Source organism: Malus domestica, chromosome 09 (assembly GCF_042453785.1).
Source record: "Malus domestica chromosome 09, GDT2T_hap1".
Classification (NCBI taxonomy): domain Eukaryota; kingdom Viridiplantae; phylum Streptophyta; class Magnoliopsida; order Rosales; family Rosaceae; genus Malus; species Malus domestica.
The window spans coordinates 11,700,060-11,723,961 of NC_091669.1; the positions used below are offsets into that span (position 1 = coordinate 11,700,060).

The 23,902-nt window shown below is 37.9% G+C and overlaps 3 protein-coding genes and 1 long non-coding RNA gene across 4 annotated transcripts; 3 read left to right on the forward strand and 1 right to left on the reverse strand.

Annotated features, from left to right (window-relative positions):
• Positions 1–1,369: 1,369 nt before the first annotated feature.
• LOC103443195 (uncharacterized) lies at positions 1,370–3,901 on the forward strand. Its single transcript, XR_530469.4, has 2 exons — positions 1,370–1,733; positions 3,592–3,901. It is a non-coding gene; the product is annotated as an uncharacterized lncRNA (long non-coding RNA).
• Positions 3,902–7,485: 3,584 nt separating this feature from the next.
• LOC103443196 (xyloglucan endotransglucosylase protein 1-like) lies at positions 7,486–9,116 on the reverse strand. Its single transcript, XM_008381997.3, has 3 exons — positions 8,695–9,116; positions 8,377–8,570; positions 7,486–8,095 (listed from the first exon to the last, which is right to left on the reverse strand). The coding sequence occupies exons 1-3, from the start codon at positions 8,971–8,973 to the stop codon at positions 7,690–7,692; spliced, it is 879 nt and encodes a 292-aa protein (XP_008380219.3). The 5' UTR covers positions 8,974–9,116; the 3' UTR covers positions 7,486–7,689.
• Positions 9,117–15,478: 6,362 nt separating this feature from the next.
• LOC114823329 (uncharacterized mitochondrial protein AtMg00810-like) lies at positions 15,479–16,573 on the forward strand. The gene has a single exon (XM_029098829.2). It carries the CDS (start codon positions 15,479–15,481, stop codon positions 16,571–16,573), a length of 1,095 nt encoding a protein of 364 aa, XP_028954662.2.
• Positions 16,574–18,755: 2,182 nt separating this feature from the next.
• On the forward strand, positions 18,756–20,258 carry LOC139188039 (xyloglucan endotransglucosylase protein 7-like). Its single transcript, XM_070805001.1, has 3 exons — positions 18,756–19,122; positions 19,323–19,516; positions 19,642–20,258. Exons 1-3 carry the CDS (start codon positions 18,841–18,843, stop codon positions 20,048–20,050), a joined length of 885 nt encoding a protein of 294 aa, XP_070661102.1. The 5' UTR covers positions 18,756–18,840; the 3' UTR covers positions 20,051–20,258.
• The last annotated feature ends 3,644 nt before the right edge of the window (positions 20,259–23,902 follow it).

Sequence of the window (23,902 nt, forward strand, 5' to 3'; positions counted from 1 at the left end):
AAAATATGAACCAAATTTTGTGAAATAGAAATTATAGGAAAAAATAGAAGTTATATGAAAATTTTTGTAAATAAAAAAAAAATAATGTAAAAAAATAAAAAATAAAATAAAATGCAACGGCTAGTAGCCGTTTCATTTGAATTTTTTTTAAAAAAAATCCTGTCCGTTATAACCCACAGGAATACACCATTATTTAGTATATTAAATAATAGTATGTATTCCTGTCGGTTATAACCGACAGTAATAACAAAACTATAAAAAAAAAAATAGCCAACCCGGAGCTGGCTGGCTGGCAGAAAGCAGCTAGCCCTTTGGCCCTTTCAAATTCCGTGGGGCCCTCCCAGATTCTCGAGCCCTCTGGCCTAGCCCTCGGTTGGAGACGGTTTTAGGGCTATTTTCGGCCCTCTGGCCCTCTGGACCCTTCGGTTGGAGATGGCCTAACACAGATCGTAGGAACCTGCAATTTGATCTCCAATTATGTTCTATCGATGGCAAATACAAAGTTCCAAGACTTAATCGAATGAAAGAGGAGTGCCTCATCCTACGGGGAATTTGGTTATTCTCAGTTTTTGAAGGGAAGGAAATTTCCGTAGAGGTGGAAGACCTTAATAGCTCAGCCAACAAGAAACAGTAAGGATTCTCAGATAACTGAAAGTGGAGTGCCTCATCCAACAGGGACCCAGAAAGTCCGATTCAGATGCATAAACCAAATTTCAAATTGCATATGCTAGGGCATATGGATAGAAAGCATATTAGTGCTCTATTCACTAATCGAACTAGATTTCCATACCCCAAACAAAATAGGTGTCAAATTTCAATTACAAATTCCGGTGGTTCCAGTGCAAGATTCCAATTCCAATGATAGCATAGAACTTCCAACAAACTAACAGAAAATCCAAAGTTCTCTAATAGCTCGAGTGGTTATCAGTCCAAGCACTTGAGTGATCGTCACATAAAACTCCAAAACAGGCAAACAATCCATGTGGCTTAAAAAACTCCAAACCATTGCAAATATCATCCCTAACTTATTCACTTATTATGTGTGGAGTTGTATAGTGAAATTATGCGTCGAATCTTCCATTAAGTTGTATATCATTTTGTTATATTTTCGATATAAAACTCTGTTATCTAACACTCACCGTCAGCCTGATATATAGAGGTCATGCTGACGTCAGTCATATTGCCTCTGGGCTGAAGCTCGTGCAAGATGAGGCTGGGCTCCTGCCTCGGGCCCAATGATCCTCTTTGTAATGTTAGTACAGTTTATTGATGTAAAAATTATTTTAATTTAAAAAAAACAAAAGAAGCGAATGGGTTGGAGTGAAGTAAGTGTAGATTGGACTGGACTAGTCCGAAGACCATCCGACAAGAAAATTTGGCGGGAGGGGGAGGCAGGCAAAGTTAAGAGAGGGAGAGAGGCACAGTTAAAGTTTAGGGTCTCATCGTGATTCGTGCAAATCCTAAAACCCTCCTTAAACCCCCGGAACACACCACTCACATCGCACAAACACAAAACACCTTGGTCCAATAAAAATACTCTCTCTCTCTCTCTCTCTCTCTCTCTCTCAAATACTTTAGAGGGAGAGAGAGGAATCAAATCAAGGGAAAAAAAGACAAAAGGACGCAATGATGGTAGTTGCTGCTGCAGCTCCAACCCAAGCGGCTCCTCATGGCTCTTGTCCCTCGTGCCGGAGGCACATCTCATCGGAGATTCGTTTCCACTCCTTAACGAGGTAAACTGTTTTTTGGGTTTCTGTTTTTTGGGTTTCTGTTTTTGAGTTATTGCATATGTATATATATATGTATGTATGTACGTATATTCCGCCGTTTTGGGTTGCATTGAATCACCCGAGAGGCAAAGTTTCAAACTTTAATTCGGCGACATTGGTGCTGGTGGGTTGAATTGAGTATAGGGTTTTACTATCTGGTCCCAAATGATGATTTGTTTTGTTTCCCTTTTTCTTATCGAATCTTCTCATTTTATGAAAGAAAAGAATGAAAGATTGGATCTTTTGCTATTAGAAATTTTCATTTCAAGAAAGCTTCTCTCTTGTTCCATGTGTTGATTTGGGTGCTTAGGCGGAAAATGATTTCCGCACTCCCTTTTCCTCCCGTTGGATTGAAATCAAATGAAAATTAAGGGACAAAAGCAAGTGCAGAAGGAGAAAACGGGAGTGCGGAGGTTATTTCCAAATCCTTGAATGCTGAGTAAGTGTTGCATTTTCTGAAATTCTTGGTGTTTGATACTTTTATTTGCAGCACCATTCCAAGTATTACAAATCGTTGTTGTATGAGTTGGGGGTTTATTTGGCGTTACGGTTGTTAATTTTCGTTTCATCTCTATTAACGTAAGAGTCGATCCTTCATTGTTGGTCTCTGAATGGTTTGAGAGAGATAAGTTATACAGTTTGTAAGGTACAAAAACATGTATTGTTTAGGGAAGATAGAACCCTTTGCTTTCAATTCAAAACTCTACGACAACTATACTTACGAAGAACTTTAGGAAACAGAGAAACTTTGCCTCTAGTGAGTGTCCGAGTGATTTTCAAACACGGCGGGAAGGAGCAATGGAAATTAGTATTTGCACCGAGGACATTTGATGATACAAATAGTTCTGAAACATTAGGGAAGAGAAAATCACTTGTAAGACTAGAATTAATTGCCTTGGTAAATGCGTCCTTGCAAACAGTCTTGAATTTTATGTGATGGACTGTGGTGTGGTAGATAAATAATTGCAAGAAGTGCTGTTGTTTAGTCTGTTTCCCGGACGCGGTTCTTGGTACTGGGAAAATGGCACAGGATCAGAAATTTAATCTTGGACTAAAAGGTCTGTCAGGGTTCAAGAGAAACAGAAGGTTGTGGCTGGCAATAAAGGATCGTTTCTGTGATGAGGTCTTTGATCAATCTTGACAAAGTTTGTCAGGCTTCAGTAATTGCTTCTCTGTTGGGACTACTATTTTACTATTCCGGATGCCCCAACACAGAAGCAGTTTTGCTCCATTTATGTTTTTGAAGTTATCCATAGGCTGATAGAAATGAAGGAAAGGAAGATGAGGTTAAGTTTACAAGGGCCACACTTGAATTTCGAAAAGTTGGAGTGGGAATTTTAAAGTCTTTGTTCTTTTGCCAGTCTCACTTCCTCTGTTCTCATTGCGTGATTATGTAGTTTGTAGGGGAATGTGAAATGTTAGGCCTTAAGTCACGACTATTGAAACTTACGAAGAATTAAAAACAATGTTCCTCCAAGGTTACTTTTGAATACTGAGTTGTGAGTAAGAAACTAGACCGCCACAAATCTGAGATATGGATGTTTCAAACCTTAGAGTAATTTCGTGAAACATGTGGTAGTTATGTTTTAAGGGAATAGTGCTTTGTGACCCTCTGTGCTTTTGGTTTAGAATTTCAAATTATCTGCAAGGGATCATCGTTCCCCTCTTAAGTCTAGATGAAAAATTGGTTTTAAGGCATTTGCATATTCAACCGTTGAAGGGGCTGCAGATTGTGGTTTTGTTAAATTTGAGTAGTTACTACTATTTTGTTGATGGTAACTGAAATTTTCCTCTTATTGAATCCTTTTGTCTTCAATGGCAGAGGGAGCAGTGATGCTTGCTTGAGGGACTTCGCACTGTTCAAGTTTCACGCAGGAGTGAAATCGCTGTTCTGCACATTGCTGCTGGAGTACATTAACCGTTAAGCAGTGTGTGGAGTAGGGAATGAAGCTGTTGGTCCGTTGAGCATTTAAAAAAAATGTTACAACTTGATATCTCTTGCTCAAGAATTCGCAGATCTTGACATGTATTTTGGATTGTCGTCATTGTACTAGAACTCCATGGTCATTCTTTATGCTGATTCTGCAATTGCATCTGCTACGATTAATCTAATCTTTAATTTAATTTTCTCATTCAGAGTTGTCATTTGCTAAGTTGGAACGTACCAACCTGTTAATTTCAGTGATGGCCAAGAAAGTTTTGCTTTGATTTCGTTTTGCGATGAGATGTCTTGTAAATCATGAAATAGGATTGTTGAACCCGGTTTATTTATTTTTACCGGAAATGAAAAACCTGGGAGATGCCAAATCTAAAGTCGAAGACATGAGAAAGTCTAGCAGATTAAGATGAAACAGATGGGTAGAAGCAGGAGAAAGCAGAAAATATAGACTGGTAACTGGCATTTATGTTAATGCTTATGTAAAGTCTGGTAGTGGAACAGTTAATCCTCTGAATGCAGAAGCAAAAGCACATATATGGTCAAAGGATGACATGTTTTTGTTTTCGTTACATAAATGAGCTTACAGACAGATTGAGTGTAGAAGTTGAAGTTTGGAGCCTTTTTATGCAAAAGCAGAAGCCCCTTGGGAAATTTAGTCGTTGACTGTGCAGGTTTGCTGCTGGTGTATGTGGTCCTCTCTCTGCTGCTTGCACTGGAAACTCGTGAGTTTACTCAGAACTAGCCTGGTTTGGTCCTTAGGTATCAGACTCCCCACAAATAGGTATCGGGTATTGCACTCCTTACAAATATGCATTGCACTCGTGGATCAGTGAGTCGAATCTAAGACCCCCAATCACGTGGATACATCTAACCACATCGTTTGTGGATCATAAATGTCATTGAATGCATGGAAAAGATACTGTGAAGTTTCAATGTCTATTTCTAAATTTTCACTAAAGTTTCAAATAAAGAATAGAAAAACAATGGAGAAGGAAGAAAATAAGAATTAATTTGATGTTAGAGAGATTACATAGTAAGCAAGCTGACATGAATTCATGATTATACCCATTTAGGTATGAAGAAGTTGGCTATTTGTCCAACATCATGCCTGCTTATGTTCGAGTTCGAAGCAGGTTGAATTCTTTTCAAGTGAGAATCTGATGTAAGACAAGATGGGGTAAAATATGGGGGAGAAAATTTAGAAAATAAATAAATAAAGATTTGTTCGTTAACGTTTTGCAAAACAGTTTTTGGTTTTGCAGATACAAAAATGGTGAAAAATAGATTACTGTTTTGTGAAAATAGATTACTATTTGTGAAAATAAACTAATAAAACGAAAAATGTAGAAACCAATATTTAGCTTAAATTCTGTAGAACATTGCCACTGTCACCACCATCGCCACATTCTCCACCCTATAACCCTCACAATCGCCACCGCAACCACCATCATCCCCACCTCCCACCATCCCCACCACCATTTTACAGAGGTAGAATTTTGTGATATACTAGTATGATTACCCAATTTAATATATAGAAATATGTTTAATATAAAAACAATGAACAAAATATATCCAAAACTAGCAACAAAATATAAAAGTTGATAACAAATTACATAATTTGAGTAAATAAATTGGAAGTTTTTTTATTTTTATTCAGAATAAGTTCGGAACACTTGGAAAAAATTTGGATTGAAAATTTGGAACTGCTAAATGCATTCCAATTTCTGTTCAAATTATTCGAAAAATATTTGGAACTATTATTAGCATTTCAAAAATTTCATTTTTACCTCCCTCATGACCACGCCAGCCTTCGCTACATCACCATCGTCTTCCATGTCCATTTCTACGGGACTCCCTCATCAGCGTTTATTATCTATCAAGCCTTCAATCTTTCTCTCAGCAACTACCATCTTCCTCCCTGATCACTTATATACTCATTCCCATATCCAATCCGAACCCTAGGCAGGGGATGTGTTTTGGAGTTTGGGAATTTGCCCACTGTAGAAATTAACTCACCTGTAGCAGATTACGTTGCATGTGCCACCATAACGAATAGGGCCGGCTACAACGATCTAGGTATTGAACTCATCACAATATGTATATATCTTACTTACGTTCTTGTTTGTCTCCACCCATTGGAGACAAACTTGCCACCTCATTTGTGGATAATACTTTTGAAATATCTCACATCGACCGTATCAATAAGAAAAGAAGAGTTTAATATCATAACCCTACTCCAACTAAAACCGAGGCCTTTTGTGATAAAACTCCACACTTGACGGATTTGTAAGTGGTAATTACCAAGTTGATGACAATATAGATGTTGTTGGAAGTGGGCCCTTAGCCCGTCTCTCTGCCAATATTTAGAAGAAGATAAATTTCTTCTGCCATGAAGATGAGAAAAAAGGAGGAAAAAAAGAGATATTTGGTGGTTGGGGCTTTCGAAAAGAGATGTTAGTTTCAGTTGGGCTTTTGAAAAGAGACGTTAGTTTCAGTTGGGCTTTCAAAAAGATTAGCGTTTGTTCCAACTGAATTTTCGAAAAGAGGTGTTGGTTCCAACATATCAAAAGATTTATTTATCGGGCTTTCGAAAAAAGATGTTAGTTCTAATTGGGCTTTCGAGAAGGGGATGTTGGAAAATAGAAAGGAAAGTATTTTAGGATTTGATTTAAGAGTAAATTGTAGCAATGGTCCCTCAACTTTAATCAAATTGGAGCAATGGTCCCTCAACTAAAAATCCATTACCATTGGTTCCTCAACTCATCAAAATGTGTAGCTATGGTCATTTTCGTCAATTTCGTCAGAATTTTGTCAAAATAAGTTATGTTGGAATAACCATTGCTACAATTGGGGTCCCTCAACTAATCAAGACGTTTAGCTATGGTCATTGTCGTCAACTTCATCAAAATGTTGTCAAAATGAGTTATATTGGAAGAACCATTGCTACAATTGGGTTAAAGTTTGAGGGACCATTGCTCCAATTGAACTAAAGTTGAGGGATCATTTCTCCAGTTAGATTAAAGTTGAGAGACCAATGGTAATGGATTTTTAGTTAAGGGACCATAGATGCACGTTTTGATGAGTTGAGGGACCAACGGTAATGGATTTTTAGTTGAGGGACCATTGCTCCAATTGAGTTAAAAGTTAAGAGACCATTGCTACAATTTACTCTTGATTTAATTAGTGATTTTATATGATTTAATTAGGGTTTTGATATGATTTAATTTGTTCTAGGTTTCCTTGTCTTGTAGACAAAGGATTGTTTTGATTTATTTCCTAGTATTGCTCCTTTGTAATCTTATAAATACCTCCTTATGGAGAAGAATAAATCATTGAAGTAGTATTTTGAGAAAAAAATTGGTATTAAAGCCAGGGAGCGGGCTTGTACTGTACTGCCACGTGATGGGTGGGTCCCCTTGGCCCCGCGTGATGATGGTGGGTCCCTTGGTCCCGCGTGTAGGGTGAGTCCCCTTGACTCCACTTGGTTGTCGATGTGTAGATCTCCCACGTATAACCCACTAATTGGGTCCCACGTGAGGAGGCGTGTTGAAATGTCCCACATCGACCGTATCAATGAGAAAAGAAGAGTTTAAATATCTTAATCCCACACTAACACTGAAGCCTTTTGTGATAAAACCCTACACCTGACGGATTGTGCATGTGATAATTATCAAGTTGAGAACAATATCGGTGTTGTTGGAAGTGGGCCTTTGGCCCGTCTCTTTGATAATTCTACAAATACATGTCAATGAATGCATGAGATAGCTATTTTCAAACTTCAAAGGCCAAAGCTTTCTTCATGCAACATTGTTACTGTTTTGTCCTGACTATATTTTTGTAATCCCATGGGAAGAATTAATTAGATGTTAGAGAGTTTTGTTTTTGTGGTCAAGTAGATATATTAGAGAGATTAGATAAGTTGCACAAAGAAAGAAAGAACACGGAATGTGGGATCATTTGGCACTGCTTTCCCTAGAAGCCTTAGATTCTTGAATGCTTGCATTCGCGAGGGAGATCTTTGTTGAACTTAATACGGTCAGTGCAGTAGTCATAGACCATGAACTTGCTCTGCACCCATCGAAGCCTGTTTCGCTCTGCAGCATTGAGCCCTTGGTTCTTCCATGAAGAGCCGACTGCTGATCTTTCCGTAGATGTGGACGCACAAGATGGTCCTTGTGACCCAGGGCAAGCGTTGATGTTGAAGTTTCTGTAAGAGGCAGTGAAAGGAGCTAGGCTCCAGTCAGTCTTCACACGCCCACCTTGTGTTGCCCAGTCATCGGCATTCCAAAAGGTTGCATAAATCCCCATGGATTGGTTTTTAGGGAATGGAAGACCAATTGATTCCAAGTTGTTGAACACTCTAATTGGACTGTCATCTACCAAGAATCTGCATGACAGTTGCATATGAGTTCAAGGTGAGTGCAATAAAATTATGGGTAAAGACCAATAACGAGTACCAACCTACAATACTTGGTAATTAGTCGATATTCGGTTAATATTTTGTATATAACCTCAAGTTTATAAACTATTGTAGACTGGTATTTGGTACCACCAATTAAATTTTTTCTAAATTCTAGTAGAGATGGACTAATTCGGGCCGACCTTTGTTAGAGACGTGGTTTACAAATGTGGTCAGGATTATGATATGTGTCGTTGAGTGGTACTTACATAATGCGCTTGGTGTTCCAAACAATGGAGTAGGTGTGGAAGTCCTGAGTGGGATCGAACCACAGATGGAATTGTTGTTCCTTGAGCCCTTGTCCTTGGGCGTAGACATTAGTATGGATAGTGTAGGGTTCCCCAGTTGAGTTCCCCAGAAACTCAAAGTCAATCTCATCATGATTTGCACCTGAAGAAGATAACTGCATATGCATGCATGCATATGTTTCAACAATTAGCAATGCACAAGCAATATTTATGAAAATACCTATCAAATAAAACTAGGACCAAATTTTTTTTTTAGGGCTAGGGATTGAGAGTTGTTACGTAAAATGTTGTCACGGTACCAGCTGAGTTCCCAGGTTGCAACTTGATTTGCATATCAAACTTTCCAAATAAGTACGCATTCTTTGATTTGAAACCTGCTCCAGAAGATTTGTCAAGTGCGAGTGTGATAATTTGTCCATTTTCGAGAACCTTAGCGTGTTGATCGCCGAACATAACCTCATAGTCTTGATAGAAATTACCGGCTGAGGCAACGACGGCCACCAGAGAAATTGTGATCGAACAAAGAAAAAACAACATCGAGACCTTAGAAGAAGACATTTTTATTTGAAGAATTTTGTATAGGACTCAAAACTCAAATTGACGTTGGTTAGGATAATTTGGAAAAACAAGACTTTGAAAACTACTCAGAAACAGAAATTATCAGAAAATGAGGAAATAATGTTGTTACAAAGTTTCTCTTCAATGGACAACAATTCCCTATCAGAGAAGAAGCAATTTTTAAAGGTAATCTAGATTTTCATTTAAAAAGTAAAACTAAGAATACAATCTAAATTAATCTTCAGATTGTATCTCAGTTCGTAAAAATTGTTTCCGAAACACAAAATGTTGCTTATAAATTGTAGGCAGAGTGGTATGCTGCGTTTGAATAGATCATGCTGTATTTAGAATATTGAGATTGAATGTCCAAATTAACGAGGTTTCCCATTGCAAATTGGGATTGTGGCCATGCGACAAACTAGCTACATATTTTTTGGATGATGCTGTTGTTATTAGTCTATCTGAATGAATGGGATTGTTATATCAAAAACTAAGACTTCCCCTGATCATCATAAATTTTGCCCTTATGACTATATTTAGGATACTAATTAGTAACTGTTGGGATCTTGACGAGATAATGCAAACACTGTTGACCGATTAATCAAAGAGGTCGATATAGAGTCAAGGAGTTCTCGTAAAAAATTGGAATGACATGACACAACTGAATTACAACTCGTAAACCTAACCATGGCACATGATAGGAGGGTTGTTGCATGTGCTTATAAGTAGTTGAGTTATTTCTTATATTGTCAATTGATTTTATAATGGAACCTCAACTTTCATCATGATACAACCTCTCCACACACCATCAACTCTCAACACGTCCCTGCACATGTAGCTGATTTTCCAACCTACACATGGACAACAAGTGGGTGACGCATGGAACACTTGTGGCCTTTTGGGTTTTCACACAAGGGACAACTTGCTATGATATTATGATGAAATTGAGGTTCCATCATAAAATTAATTGATAATATGAAAAGTAGTCCAAGATTATATAAACCCTTAGCTGGAGTTTATAAGGAGTTGAGTTACTACCTCATATTGCCAATAATTCTAGGGTAATGTTAGAGAAATTAAAATTTTTAAACCAAATTTGCAAATCAAATGATGTGGTTGTAGATGATTGAATTATTAACTAAGTGTCAATTAATGTACTTATTTCTTATTGGTGACACATAATTTGGTTTAAAATTTTGGTCCCAACTTTCTTTAGAAAGAATATATATTACATGAATTGGCAATGCAAGCAGTGGCGGATGCATTGAGGGGCAGGGGGTCAGATGACCCCCCAAACTTCGGTGAACATCCATGGATACTTGGGTGTTGACCCTCCGAATTTCGGTAAATGTCCATGGATACCTTGGGTGCTGCCCTTTTGAAGATTAGAGTTGGCTTCATACATGCCCTCCAACTGTTTGATAAAATGTCTAAAAGAAGAGTGAATGAAATGGTGATCTCAGTGAATAACAAAGCATCGTCATTTTTGGACAAACATATTAATGAGATGCAATGATATCAAACATTGTTAGTGTGTTCAAGATAAGTGTGTTTCTTTGTTAAACATTCATATGGGAGCAGCCTTGGAACATATTAGTTACCCTCATAAATGAGGCATTAACAGGTGTGCAGTACGCCATTCCAAATGACTTCAGACCTACCAAGATTCGATGAAATGACGATATACATGCTATTTTTGGTAAAAAAAAAATTGCGCGCTGCGCGTGCTATTCTTATTGACCCTTATAATATTATTTCATGGATCCGCCACTAAATACAAGAAAACGAATTCTCTACATGAGAGCATGGGATATGATCATCGGGGTTCTGGTCTCGCTTTCAAACTAGAACCTTGGTTGCTTGCTTCCAGTTAGTCTTGACAAGGCCGCCTCTTGTTGCCCAGTCATCTGCATTCCCCAAACTGGAGTAAATCCTCAAGGGTTGGTTTTTAGGGAATGGGACTTCAGCTGATTCCAAATTGCGGAACACTCTGATTGGAATCTTGTCCACCAAGAATCTACGTAACATTTGCACAGTTATTAAAAAGTTGTTTATCCATACGTAACTGTCCAACATATTAACCATATAGATTTGGATTAGATTGAGTGTGTTAAATTTGGATTAGATTGAGTTTGTTGAAAAACAGTTAGAGTTAGAGTTTGTTGAAAGGGTAAAAGTGTAAATCTGCTCATTATAGTTTCTATATAAGCCTTGTTTAGAGACTTAGAGCAGTATCATGTAATCATAAAGCTTTCTACTATTCATTGAAAACAGAAACGTCTATCTCTCTCTTTCTTACTACTTGTTCTTCATTTTCTTTAGTCTCAAGATTTCATTGATTCTTTAGAGTTAATATGGTATCATCGCCGGAATTGGCTCACTGTCGTTGTCGATCCTAGGTCTTCCGCTGTTGCAATTCATAATCGAAGAGTCGCTGAGGATTTCGCCGTGAGTGAAGTTCTGGAGATTTGGGGTGTTCTTCATCACAAGCATCAATTCAGGTGATATTGTGTTTGTTTTTCTACTGGGTAATTGGGTTTCAGTCCTGATTAGCTGTTCAAAGATTTCCAAATGTTGTGTGTTTGATTCCGAATTCTTGTGTTTGCTTACTATGGGAGTTTCAGTCTCTCTTGATTCATAAGAAAGTTTCAGTCTTTCTTGATTACTACGGGAGTTTCATTCTCTCTTGATTTCTAAGAAAGTTTCAGTCTTTCTTGATTACTGCGGGAGTTTCAGTCTCTCATTTTCTTTCTTTCTGTAGAACAGTTGGGTGTGTTTGTAGTTTCTTGAACGGTTCTGTTTTGTTGCATTGAGAAGTCATGACTAATTCTAGTGTGAAAGTTGAAAATCTGCTGGGCATGATTACTATCAAATTGAAGGAAGATAATTTTGCAAAGTGGGCATTTCAGTTTAAGTCTGTGTTGAAAGGGTATAAATTGTTTGGGCATTTTGATGGGACTCTTGTGTGTCCACCCAAATTTGTCATTCATCCTGAGAGAGGTGTTACTTCTGCACTTACTGATGCATATGTTGACTGGGAATCCACAGATATGGCATTGTTGAGTCTTTTATTAGCCACTTTGTCTGATGAGGCTATTGAATATGTTCTTGGGTGTGTAACTGCGTGTGAGGCTTGGTCAAATCTTGTGGATCGATTTGCTTCAGTGTCTAAATCTAGAGTTAATCATCTAAAGACTGAATTGCATACAATTCAGAAAGGCGGCGATTCGATTGATAGATATCTGTTAAGGTTGAAAAATATAAGGGAACAGTTAACTGCTGCTGGAGAACTCATTTCTGATAATGATGTGATAATTGCTGGGTTAGCTGGGTTACCAAAAGAATTTGCCATCATTCGAACAGTCATATTAGCCAGAGAGTCTTCTATTTCTTTGAAAGAATTTAGGGCTTTGTTGCTTGGGGCAGAAAAAGAGATTGAAGGTGAATCCAGTGGTGTGTCTAATAATCTTTCTGCATTATATGTTCAAGGGTCTCAATCTACTCCGGGTGATTCATCAGCTTCGGGTTCTAATCCTGCAGGGCATAGCCATTTACCAGTAACAACTGGAGGTGTTCTTACCTCTTGTCCATACCCTTATTCTGCTGATCCTTATATGCACCAATATTCATCCCCATTTGTCATCCCACAACAATTTCCACAGCCATTAATCCCTCAACAGTTTCCTCCTCCAGTTCATTCTTCTATTCCTTATGGTTTTGGTTATATGGGTAATGCTCCAAATTCTGGTCCCAAACCTCCATTTATGCAGAAGCCAAATTATAAGGGTAATTCTGGTTATAAGTCTAACACTGGTTTTAAAGGTAAGGGTTACAATACCAGTTCTTCTTTTGGATATTCTTCTGGTACTTCCAGACAATATGGTTCAAGTGGGTGGCATGGGAATACTGAGAACAGGTCTACTACAGTGATTGAATGTCAGATTTGTAACAAAAGAGGACATACTGCGGTTAATTGTTTTCACAGAAATGGTCAGGGTCCAAGTACTGGGTTTCACATGGAGTGTCAGATTTGTGGAGACGTGGTCACTCGGCACTTGACTGTTATCACAGGGGGAACTATGTTTTCCAAGGTCAACAACCCTCTTCCACTTTAACAGCAATGGCAGCACAGCAAACTGAACAAACTATTCCTCAGGATGCTTGGATTGTGGATACTGGTGCATCTCACCATATCACTGTTGATGTCAACACACTGAGTAAAGTCACACCATTCCAAGGTTCTGATACAATTACAATTGGCAATGGGACAGGTTTATCTATTGCAAATACTGGTGCAACTACAATTAAAACCAACTCTCATAATCTTGTTCTTAACAATGTCTTACATGTGCCAAAAATAGCTCGAAGTTTGCTCTCTGTTCAACAATTATGTGCTGACAATCATAGTTGGTTTATCTGTGATGAGACTCAATTTTTTGTGCAGGACAAGAAGACAAGGGCCATCCTGTACAGAGGAAAGAGTAGAGCCGGCCGATTGTTTCAAATTCCTGTTGTCAAGCATTCAAGAGGAGCACAATCTGTGGTTCAGGAACCTTCTGTTTTTCTTGGGCAATTAGTCAAATCCACCTTGTGGCATCAACGGTTTGGTCATCCGACTAATGAAATAATGTCTATCATGTTAAGACAGTCAAACATACCAGTCGATTTAGATGCAAGTCATAGTATATGTACTCATTGTATTCAAGGAAAGATGTGTATACTTCCTTTTTCTCCTAGCAGTGATCGGTATTGTTTTCCATTTGAAAAGGTGCATTCAGATGTATGGGGTCCTGCTCCAGTCAAAACAGTAGAGGGGTATAGATACTATGTAACTTTTGTTGATCAATATACCAAATATACTTGGATTTTCCCAATGTATAACAAATCAGATGTGTATAGCATTTTTCTGAAATTTTATAATCTTGTTCATACACAGTTTGGTGTTGTCATTAAGTGTCTACAAACTGATAGGGGGGGAGAGTACACAGGTCATTCTTTTAAAGCCTTTCTTGATGCAAAAGGTGTTGAACACTTGATTTCCTGTCCATACACTCCTCAACATAATGGAGTTGTTGAAAGAAAACATAGACATATAGTAGAAACTGCCATAACTCTTCTTGTTCAGGCTGCATTGCCAATTGAGTTTTGGTACTATGCTTGTGCACATGCTGTATTCTTGATTAATAGAATGCCATGTAAAGGGTTGTCTATGGAGTCACCTTATACGAAATTGTTTGCCAAGATTCCAGAGTTAAAAAGTTTGAAAGTGTTTGGGTCAGCAGTATACCCTTGGTTAAGACCTTACTCTGTTCACAAGTTACAACCTCGATCTGCCCAATGTGTGTTCTTAGGATATTCTATCGGCTATAAAGGTGTGATTTGTTATCATGTTCAGACTAAGAAATGTTTCATCTCCAGACATGTTGTTTTTGATGAACGTGTCTTTCCTTATGCATTGTTAAAATCCTCAGTTCAAGAAGATGTTCCAGTTCATTCTCGGTTTAGCAGTGTAGTGGTCTCAATTCCAGTGGTCCAGAGATCTTCAGATCATGGGAATTCAGGTTCTCAACATGGTCAGGAAGCATCTTCTTCATCTTCTACTGCAGTTCATCATGATATACAGACATCCATTTCTTCTTCAAACACAGGTAGTTCTACCACACGGGGATTTGAAACACAGGCATTTCCACAAACTTTTTCCTCATCTCCACATGCAGGTCCCTTGCTTCCTGTCCTTGATCCTGCTCAGCTTCAGGTAATTCTTTCTTTGCCTCCATCACATACACACTCTCAATCACCGTCCCAGGACAATGTTATTCAAACTAGACTTAAGACTGGTGCTATTGTGCGGAGAGATTACACATCATTTCTGGCTTCATTACCTCAACTAGACTCTCTTCAGTTTCTGGATAGTGATACTGGGGAGTCCAATTGCTCTTTATCATGTGGTTTTTCATTCTTGGCTGACATACATGAAGTAGAGGAACCAAGGACTTTTAAAGCTGCATCAACAGTTCCTCAATGGCAAAAGGCTATGCAGGAGGAGTATGATGCCCTCAAGTCTCAGGGTACATGGAACCTTGTTCTCCCTCCAAGTGATAGAACAGTGATAGGGTGTAAGTGGGTCTATAAGGTAAAAAGGAATCCTGATGGGACAGTGTCAAGATACAAAGCTCGATTGGTGGCTCAAGGTTTTAGTCAAGAGCACGGGGTAGATTATTCAGAAACCTTTAGCCCTGTGGTTCGACATTCAACTGTACGACTTATCTTGGCATTGGCAGCACAATTTCACTGGAGTTTAAGACAGTTAGATATTAAAAATACCTTTTTACATGGCGAACTTGAAGAAGAAGTGTATATGAAACAACCCTAAGGGTTTGTGGATCCAAACCATCCAACTCATGTGTGCAGATTAGTAAAGTCTTTATATGGCTTGAAACAAGCTCCAAGAGCTTGGAATTCCAAGTTTACTAGTTTTTTACCTGCTCTCGGGTTTAAAACTTCGATGTCTGATACAAGTTTGTTTGTGAAAGCTGATGGGAGTGATGTTATTTTGCTTCTGTTATATGTTGATGACATCATTCTGACCGGATCCAATCCTGTGAAGATTCAAGCTGTGATTAACAATCTTGCAGATGTGTTTGATTTAAAAGATATGGGTCAGTTGACATATTTTCTGGGTCTTCAAATTCACTATAATGCAGATGGTTCTTTGTTTGTGAATCAGTCAAAGTATACGAAGGAATTAGTGAAAAAGGATGGAATGGAGCATTGTAAGCCAACCTCAACACCTTCAAAACCATATTCTCAATTACTTACAATGGAAGGAATCCCATTGTCTGATCCTACACACTATAGAAGCCTGGTTGGAGCCCTGCAATATCTTACTTTTACTAGGCCTGATATAGCACACTCTGTCAATGTCGTATGCCAATATATGACCAATCCTACTGAGTTACATATGCATCTGGTCAAACGAATCATACGGTATCTGCAGGGTACAGCAACCTGTGGTATCCGATACACTCACTCTTCTGATTTTCAGATAAATGCATACTCTGATTCTGACTGGGCAGCAGATATTAATACAAGACGGTCCATTACAGGCTATGTGGTTTACTTAGGTTCTAATCCGGTTTCATGGCAGTCAAAGAAACAGGCAACGGTCTCTCGAAGTTCCACAGAGGCAGAGTACAAAGCCTTGGCCCATTGTGCTGCTGATGTATTCTGGATTCGTTCTCTTCTTAAGGATGTCCATCAAGTTCTTACACTACCTCCTACTCTACATTGTGATAATCTTTCTGCTCTAGCTTTATGTTCTAATCCAGTGTTTCATTCGAAGATTAAACATCTTGATACGGACTATCACTTTGTCCGAGAGAAAGTTCAAAAAGGAGATCTTGCTGTTCAGTACATATCCACAAATGAGCAGGTCGCCGATGTGTTCACTAAAGGTTTGCATAGTCCAGTGTTCATTCACCACTGTGCCAATCTTCATGTTGGAGTGCCTGAGGATAATCCACAATGTTCTCAAACATTGCAAGTGCCGACAGTAGCAGATCAAGATCCTATCCATATCAACTCCTCCTCATTGTCATGATCATCTATTTCTTTAGTGCTGCAAACACAATTCGGGAGATCCCAATTCTGTTTGAGGGGGGAGTATTAACCATATAGATTTGGATTAGATTGAGTTTGTTAAATTTGGATTAGATTGAGTTTGTTGAAAAACAGTTAGAGTTAGAGTTTGTTGAAAGGGTAAAAGTGTAAATCTGCTCATTATAGTTTCTATATAAGCCTTGTTTAGAGACTTAGAGCAGTATCATGTAATCATAAAGCTTTCTACTATTCATTGAAAACAGAAACGTCTATCTCTCTCTTTCTTACTACTTGTTCTTCATTTTCTTTAGTCTCAAGATTTCATTGATTCTTTAGAGTTAATACAATACCCCCCTTCACGCATGGCATCTGACTTAAAAGAAATTAATTAAAGGTTAGTGCATGTAGTACTAATTACATAATGCGTTGACTGTTCCAGACAATCGAATAGGTGTGGAAGGCTTTTGTGGGATCGAACCAAAGGTGGAACTGGGGAGGTGAGTGACCACCCCTAATGCCAAACAATATGTAATAACATAAACTAGGTATATATACATGAAATTTAAGTAAAGGGATATTCATTTTTTGAAAAAAAAAAGAGGATTAATTGTGGGACTCATTTCACATTAAATTTTAATAATCTGAACCGTCTATTAGGTAAGTCACGATTTATAGATCATCATTGCAAAAATTCAATAAAATATGAAACCCTTTGCTCCTTAAATTATCACGATGAAATTCCAATGCTTCTTAGAATATAGTGTTCATCAATTTCTTTGAACTCAATTAAATGCCTCAAGTATTTCTAATTTGGCTAAATTTTGCGAGGATGATTTATGAAGTGTAACTTGAAAATAGACGGTTTGGATCGTTGAAGTTTGATAGGTTGTGAAATCCCCCTTTTTTTCAATCCCCTTTCTTAAAGAGTAGTATACATATAAATATTGTGGCTAGCTGGAGACAGATTTGGAATTTAATAGAAGCTTAAAAGAGAAGCAGGAAGTAGCATAGGAAGGCAGATACTACGTACTTTAAGTATGGCATATTGTGAAGGAAGAGTTGATCAGCTTGTTAATAATTTGCTGATTTTGGAACTAATACAATTTGGCTGGTGCAGTTGACATGCATTATTATATAATTTAGTTGACATTCAGAGTAAAAACACAATATAAATCTTTACATGCAGTTTCCCTTCTGCTCGCAGAGTGCAACGCGACATGTAGCTATAAAACCTGAACCGTTTTAGCAGGGTTGACCAAAAAACCAAGATTTTGGATGGAGTTTTCTACTGTACATATCTACACGGGTTGCAGTACTCGAAACTGATCCCGAATTACTTAGGAAATGTTTGGTATTGTATTAAAAAAAAAATTTCATAATGAGAGAGAAAGAGGAGAGAGAAAGAGAGATGACATGTGACTAGTCCTTCCGAGTTGATCTCAAACTATGTTCTCCATTCATATGCCATGCATGGGACATGTAGATCATTGCCCTACGTTCTTTATACTTCCTTTATCATTTTTTATTTAAACTTATTCTTTTATATATTCTAGACTACTATTAGCAGTTTAGCAAATATTTATCATATTCACTTATACTTGTATGGGACAATCATATGAAAAGCAAAAAAAAAATGAAAATAATTATCAAAAGTAGCTTTCTATCTTTTCTTTTCAATTTTCAAAAAAACTGAACAGAAACTGCAAATTGAAAAAGAAAAAAAAAATTATCAAACGACCTTAATTAACAAGTAAAAGTATCCATGTTAAGCGCCACAACCAAAATGTACGTGTTGTAGCTCCAAAATCACGACATTGCAAAAACTAATTAAAAATGATTCACAAGCCGATCAACTCTTCCTTCACATGTCATAACCAGCATCTGGCCATGGCTTCTTGTGCTGCTTCCTGCTTCTCTTTTAAGCCTCTATTCTCAAATTGCAAATCTGTCTCCAGCCAGCCAGCGATCTAGTTTGTATTATATTGTACAATATAATACAGTATTGCATCAACTTTGGCAGTGCAAGTAAGTCAAAACCCCAGGCACACCTCCCCCAGTTCTGCAAAGGGAGCTTAAGATTAGGGTTTTAATTTTTTAAATACTGCCAGCTCTATTCAACGCGGCATACTAGTTATATAAAGGGCTTCACAACTCAAATTATAGCATCAAAACCCAAACAGCCTTACCACTCCTCATCATATTTCCCTTCAAAGCAGCTGCTTAAACTTCTCTTGCTACCTCTCTCGGTCTTTTGTTCTACTACTAGAAATGTTTTATTCGTCTAAGGTTTTGATGATACTTTTTCTTTCTTTGTTCATAAATTCTTTGATGGCCATGGCTGCCCAAGCTGGAAATTTCTATCAAGACTTTGACGTTACATTTGGCGATGGACGCGCTAAGATACTCGACGGAGGAAAGCTTCTCACACTCAACCTTGATCAGGTTTCTGGGTCTGGTTTCAAATCTAAGAATGAGTACTTATTTGGAAGAATTGATATGCAAATCAAGTTGGTGCCTGGGAACTCAGCTGGAACTGTCACTACCTACTATGTAAGTACTCTCAATCCTTACTAGTTACTATGAAGATTTTAGAGAGACGGACTAATTGGCCACTGCTAACCAATGCAGATATTGGCCCTAACTTAAACTCTTCCATTATTGATGTAGTCTCAATTTTGTTGTTCCATTTTTGTTATATATGCAATTGCATTGCTAATTTTTGAAACAAAAATGTATATATATATATGCAGTTATCTTCTGAAGGTTTGACTCATGACGAGATTGACTTTGAGTTTTTGGGTAATTCAACTGGTGAACCCTACACTCTCCATACAAATGTGTTCAGCCAAGGAAAAGGGGGCAGAGAACAACAGTTCCATCTTTGGTTTGATCCCACAAAGACCTTCCACACCTACTCAATTGTTTGGAACAGACAAAACATTATGTAAGGGCATACACCCACAACTAACCAGTTTTTTTAGGTCAGATGTCACACGTGAGCGGACGTGTTGACAGTGTCACAAATTATATAATCCACTTTCTAATGCATTCATATGAAATGTTATGCAGATTCTTGGTGGACAGCATTCCAATCAGAGTGTTCAACAATTTGGAATCAGCTGGAGTCCCATTCCCTAAAACCCAGCCCATGAGGGTTTACTCAAGTCTTTGGAATGCCGATGAATGGGCAACAAGAGGTGGCCTTGTCAAGACTAATTGGACTCTAGCTCCTTTCACTGCCACTTACAGAAATTTTAAGGCCGATGCTTGTATTGCTGGATCATCATCCTCATGTGCCTCAACCATACCTACTAATCCATTGACAGAGAAGAGTGCATGGGAAACTCAAGGGATTGATGCCGCAGGTCGAAAAAGACTTCGTTGGGTGCAACAAAAGTTCATGATCTACAACTACTGCTCTGATTTTAAACGCTTCCCTGAAGGCCTTCCAGCTGAATGCAAGCAATCCAGGTTATAATTTGAAAGCGAGACCAGAAAACCAGATGATCATATATCCTCTCTTCTCATGTGCAGCATTCATTTTCTTGTATCACCAATTCCTTTATTATATATATGTATTCTTTTATTCCTTTTTTTATTCCCCCATGGTCTGTGTATTCTTGAACTGAATTGGGTTTTAGAATCAAAGCCTTATGATTATCAAATGATTAGTCCATTTTGTTCAACATTATCAGCACTCCAAATGTTTGAAAACAGCATCAATGTGGAAAACTTGTGCTTGTTTAGCTTTCTGATTCACAGCTAATTTTGATACGACTTGCACTCCAAGATTTTGATATCAATAGACTCTAATGGACACATAAACAACAGCCACAAAGAAAACAATCAAACATAAAGCAAATGAAAGTTTTGATCTGGGTTACAATAAATAAGCAGGAGCAACTCAGAAGATAGCATGTTGAAGAAAATAGAACCCTTGTGTAGTTCTCAGACACTTGCAGGGCTATTGTTGAATTTATATTTAAGTTTATAGGAAGATAAGGTTGGTCTAAATCAGTTGACTAGTCCTTCCTAGTTAATCCTAGGCTGTGTACTTCATCACGGTGTCAAATGACATACGCCGTGTGAAATGTAAAAGAATTGCTGTTCTCCGCATTTTCTCATATTTATTATTTAAAACTCTCCTTATCTTATTCTTGACTACTATTAGCAAGAACAACTTCAAAAATTATTATATTTTAATTCGACCATACATGTACGTAAAAATTTAAATGAAAAAAATATTCGATAGAAAGAAAGGTTTGTTGACTTGTGAGGAAAGATAGCTAATGGTTAGTGTTTAAGTGTTTTAGCTGAAATAAATCAATCCATTTTACTTGTTTTAATTAGAGCCTTTGGATTACATTCCAAATGGATGCTCTAGATTTAAGTGAGAGTTAATGATATAGAGTGACAACTGTAGCTATCTCATAGGATAGATGAAATGAATGGTTGTGACGTATTCTTTCTGTTATGAGAGAGAGTGTGTAATGATGTTTTTGTATGAGTGCTATCGGTAACATTTTCCGATTGAGCAGAGAAGAAAAAATGGAAGTTGTTGTTCACTCATCTCTGTGAATATTCCCAGCAACCTTTCGTTTTCCTTTCCTCCAGAAATCTCAATAAAACACATTGAATCACAGCATAAAATACACAATCTAACATGGCCTCAGAGCCAGGTTGCATCATCTGCAACTGGGCGTGAATCTGTGAAGCTCACAGTGAAAAGCTCGAACTGACCGTTGAGCTTTCTCACTGAAGAAAACTCGGAGAAGAAAGTGTAGTGATCTTAGATCTCGTCTCATATGGCTGGATCGAGTGGAGCTGATCTTCGTGCGCCGGTATTCAATGGTGATAACTTTGATTTCTGGCAGATTCGGATGAAGACAATATTCCGATCACACGAGCTCTGGGATATAGTCGAAAATGGTGTCGAAACTTCGGCGAAAAAGGATGAAGAACTCACTGTAGCTGAAAGCAAGCTATTGAAGGAGAATATAGTCAGAGATGCGAAGGCACTTGGAATCATTCAAGGAGCCGTTTCTGATCTGATCTTTCCGAGAATCGCCATCCAAGAGACTGCAAATGCTGCTTGGAATGTGCTGAAACAAGAATTTGTGGGAGATAAACGGGTAAGGGCTGTGAAACTCCAAGGCTTACGCCGTGATTTTGAATATACTAGAATGGGTGAAAATGAAGCTTTCTCTGCATATCTAGTTAGATTGTTTGATTTGATTAGTTAAATGAGAAGCTATGGTGAGGAGATAAGTAATCAGAGAATCGTTCAAAAGTTGCTGATAAGTTTACCTAGGTCCTATGATAGTATTGCTTATGTGATTGAAAATACTAAGGATCTAGATACTATTGATGTTCAAGATGTGGTAGCTATTCTCAAAGGTTATGAGTAAAGAATTGACACGCATGATGAATCTCACACTGAGAAAGCATTTGTTAGTCTCAGTATTGCTCCAAAACAGAATAAGTACAATGGGAATCAAGGGTTCAAACCACAGAAGAATTGGAAGTCCAAATGGAAGAAAGGAGATAATAGACCTGCAAATCAAACTGGAAAAGTTGCAGGTACTTCTGAAGGAGCTAAGAATCCTTGTATACATTGTGATAAACTGCATTTTGGTGAATGTTGGTTCAAAGATAAACCAAGGTGTCATAGTTGTCATAAGTTGGGGCATATTGCAAGAGATTGCCAAGTCAAGAAGGAGAAGGCTAATCAACATGTGAATTTTGTTAATCAAGTCAATGATACTCCTACCATGTTCTATGTCTGCAATAATGTCACTGTGAAGAAAAGTGAAGATATATGGTATGTAAACAGTGGTTGCAGTAACCATATGACTGGAAGGGAGGATTTGCTAATCGACATTGATAGAAATATAATTGCTAAGGTTGAAATGGGTACTGGACAGCTCATTGAAGTCACAGGGAAAGGAAGTTTAGTAGTTGATACCAAAATGGGAAGGAGATATATCAAGGAAGTGATGTTAATTCCAGGTTTAAAAGAAAATTTGCTCAGTGTAGGGAAAATGATGGAACACGGTTACTTTCTTGTGTTTGGAGGTGCAACTGCAGAAATATATGATGATAGTTCAATCTCTAATCTGATAGCTAGAGTACCAATGAAGGGTAATAGAAGTTTTCCCTTGAGACTTAAACCTGAGATGCAGGTTGCTCTAAAGGCTAGTGTGTATCAGTTTTCTAAAATCTGGCATAAGAGGTTATGACATTTGAATTTGGGCAGTTTGAAGCCAACTCAAAGAGCATGATATGGTGTTGGGTTTGCTTGATCTTGAAATGACAAATGAGATATGTGAAGGGTGTGCTTTTGGGAAGCATTGCAGAGATGCATTTCCAAAGGAGGCATCATGGAGGGCCTCACTACCTCTTGAACTCATTCATTCTGACATTTGTGGACTTGTGCAGATTTCTACAAAGGCTGGAAATAGGTATTTTCTTACCTTTATAGATGACTGCACGCGGATGTGTTGGGTTTACTTCTTAAGGAACAAGTCAGAGGTGTTTAGTATATTCAAGAAATTTAAGCTCACAATTGAATTGCAAAGTGGATGAAGTTGAGAAGTGACAGAGGAGGAGAATATGTATCTGTTGAATTCAGGGAATTTTGTGAAGAAATGGGCATGGAAAGACAACTTACAGTGGGATACACACCTCAGCAGAATGGAGTAGCTGAGAGGAAGAATAGAACCATAGTTGAGATGGCAAAGTGTATGATGATTGAAAAGAGTGTTCCATTTGAATTCTGGGCAGAAGCTGTTAATACATCAGTATATATTTTGAACAGAAGTCCTACCAAGTCTCTTGATAAGAAGACTTCTTTCGAGGCATATAGTGGAAGAAAACCAGGGATCAAACACTTGAAGATTTTTGGTTCTGTGTGTTATGCATACATCCCAAGACAAGTGATAAAAGTGATGTAAATGATGAATTCTTAGCATTTTCATCTGAAACAAATGAGTTAATTGAAAATGGTTCAAGGCTGGTGCAAATGCAGAGTAACACAGGTCCTCAAGACTATGATCATACTCCTTTGAAGTTCAAAAGTTTGACAGAAATATATGCAAAATACAATCTGTGCATTATTGAGCCTGAGAACTTTGAGGAAGCAGCAAAAGATGAATCATGGCAGAAGGCAATGGAAGCAGAAATAGGCATGATAGAGAAGAATTGCACCTGGGAACTTGTTGATAGACCATTTGATAAGCCGGTTGTGGGTGTCAAGTGGATCTATAAAACAAAATTGAACCTAAATGGGTCTATACAGAAGAATAAGGCAAGGTTAATGGCTAAGGGATAC

Excerpts from the sequence above, each read along its gene's own strand:
- LOC103443196 (XM_008381997.3), bottom strand. The coding sequence starts at position 8,973 with ATGTCTTCTTCTAAGGTCTCGATGTTGTTTTTTCTTTGTTCGATCACA. Across the intron at positions 8,571-8,694 it reads GTACCGTGACAACATTTTAC|TTATCTTCTTCAGGTGCAAA; the intron begins GTAACAACTCTC and ends ATGCATATGCAG. Across the intron at positions 8,096-8,376 it reads TGGAACACCAAGCGCATTAT|ATTCTTGGTAGATGACAGTC; the intron begins GTAAGTACCACT and ends ACTGTCATGCAG.
- LOC114823329 (XM_029098829.2), top strand. The coding sequence starts at position 15,479 with ATGTCTGATACAAGTTTGTTTGTGAAAGCTGATGGGAGTGATGTTATT.
- LOC139188039 (XM_070805001.1), top strand. The coding sequence starts at position 18,841 with ATGTTTTATTCGTCTAAGGTTTTGATGATACTTTTTCTTTCTTTGTTC. Across the intron at positions 19,123-19,322 it reads GAACTGTCACTACCTACTAT|TTATCTTCTGAAGGTTTGAC; the intron begins GTAAGTACTCTC and ends ATATATATGCAG. Across the intron at positions 19,517-19,641 it reads TGGAACAGACAAAACATTAT|ATTCTTGGTGGACAGCATTC; the intron begins GTAAGGGCATAC and ends AATGTTATGCAG.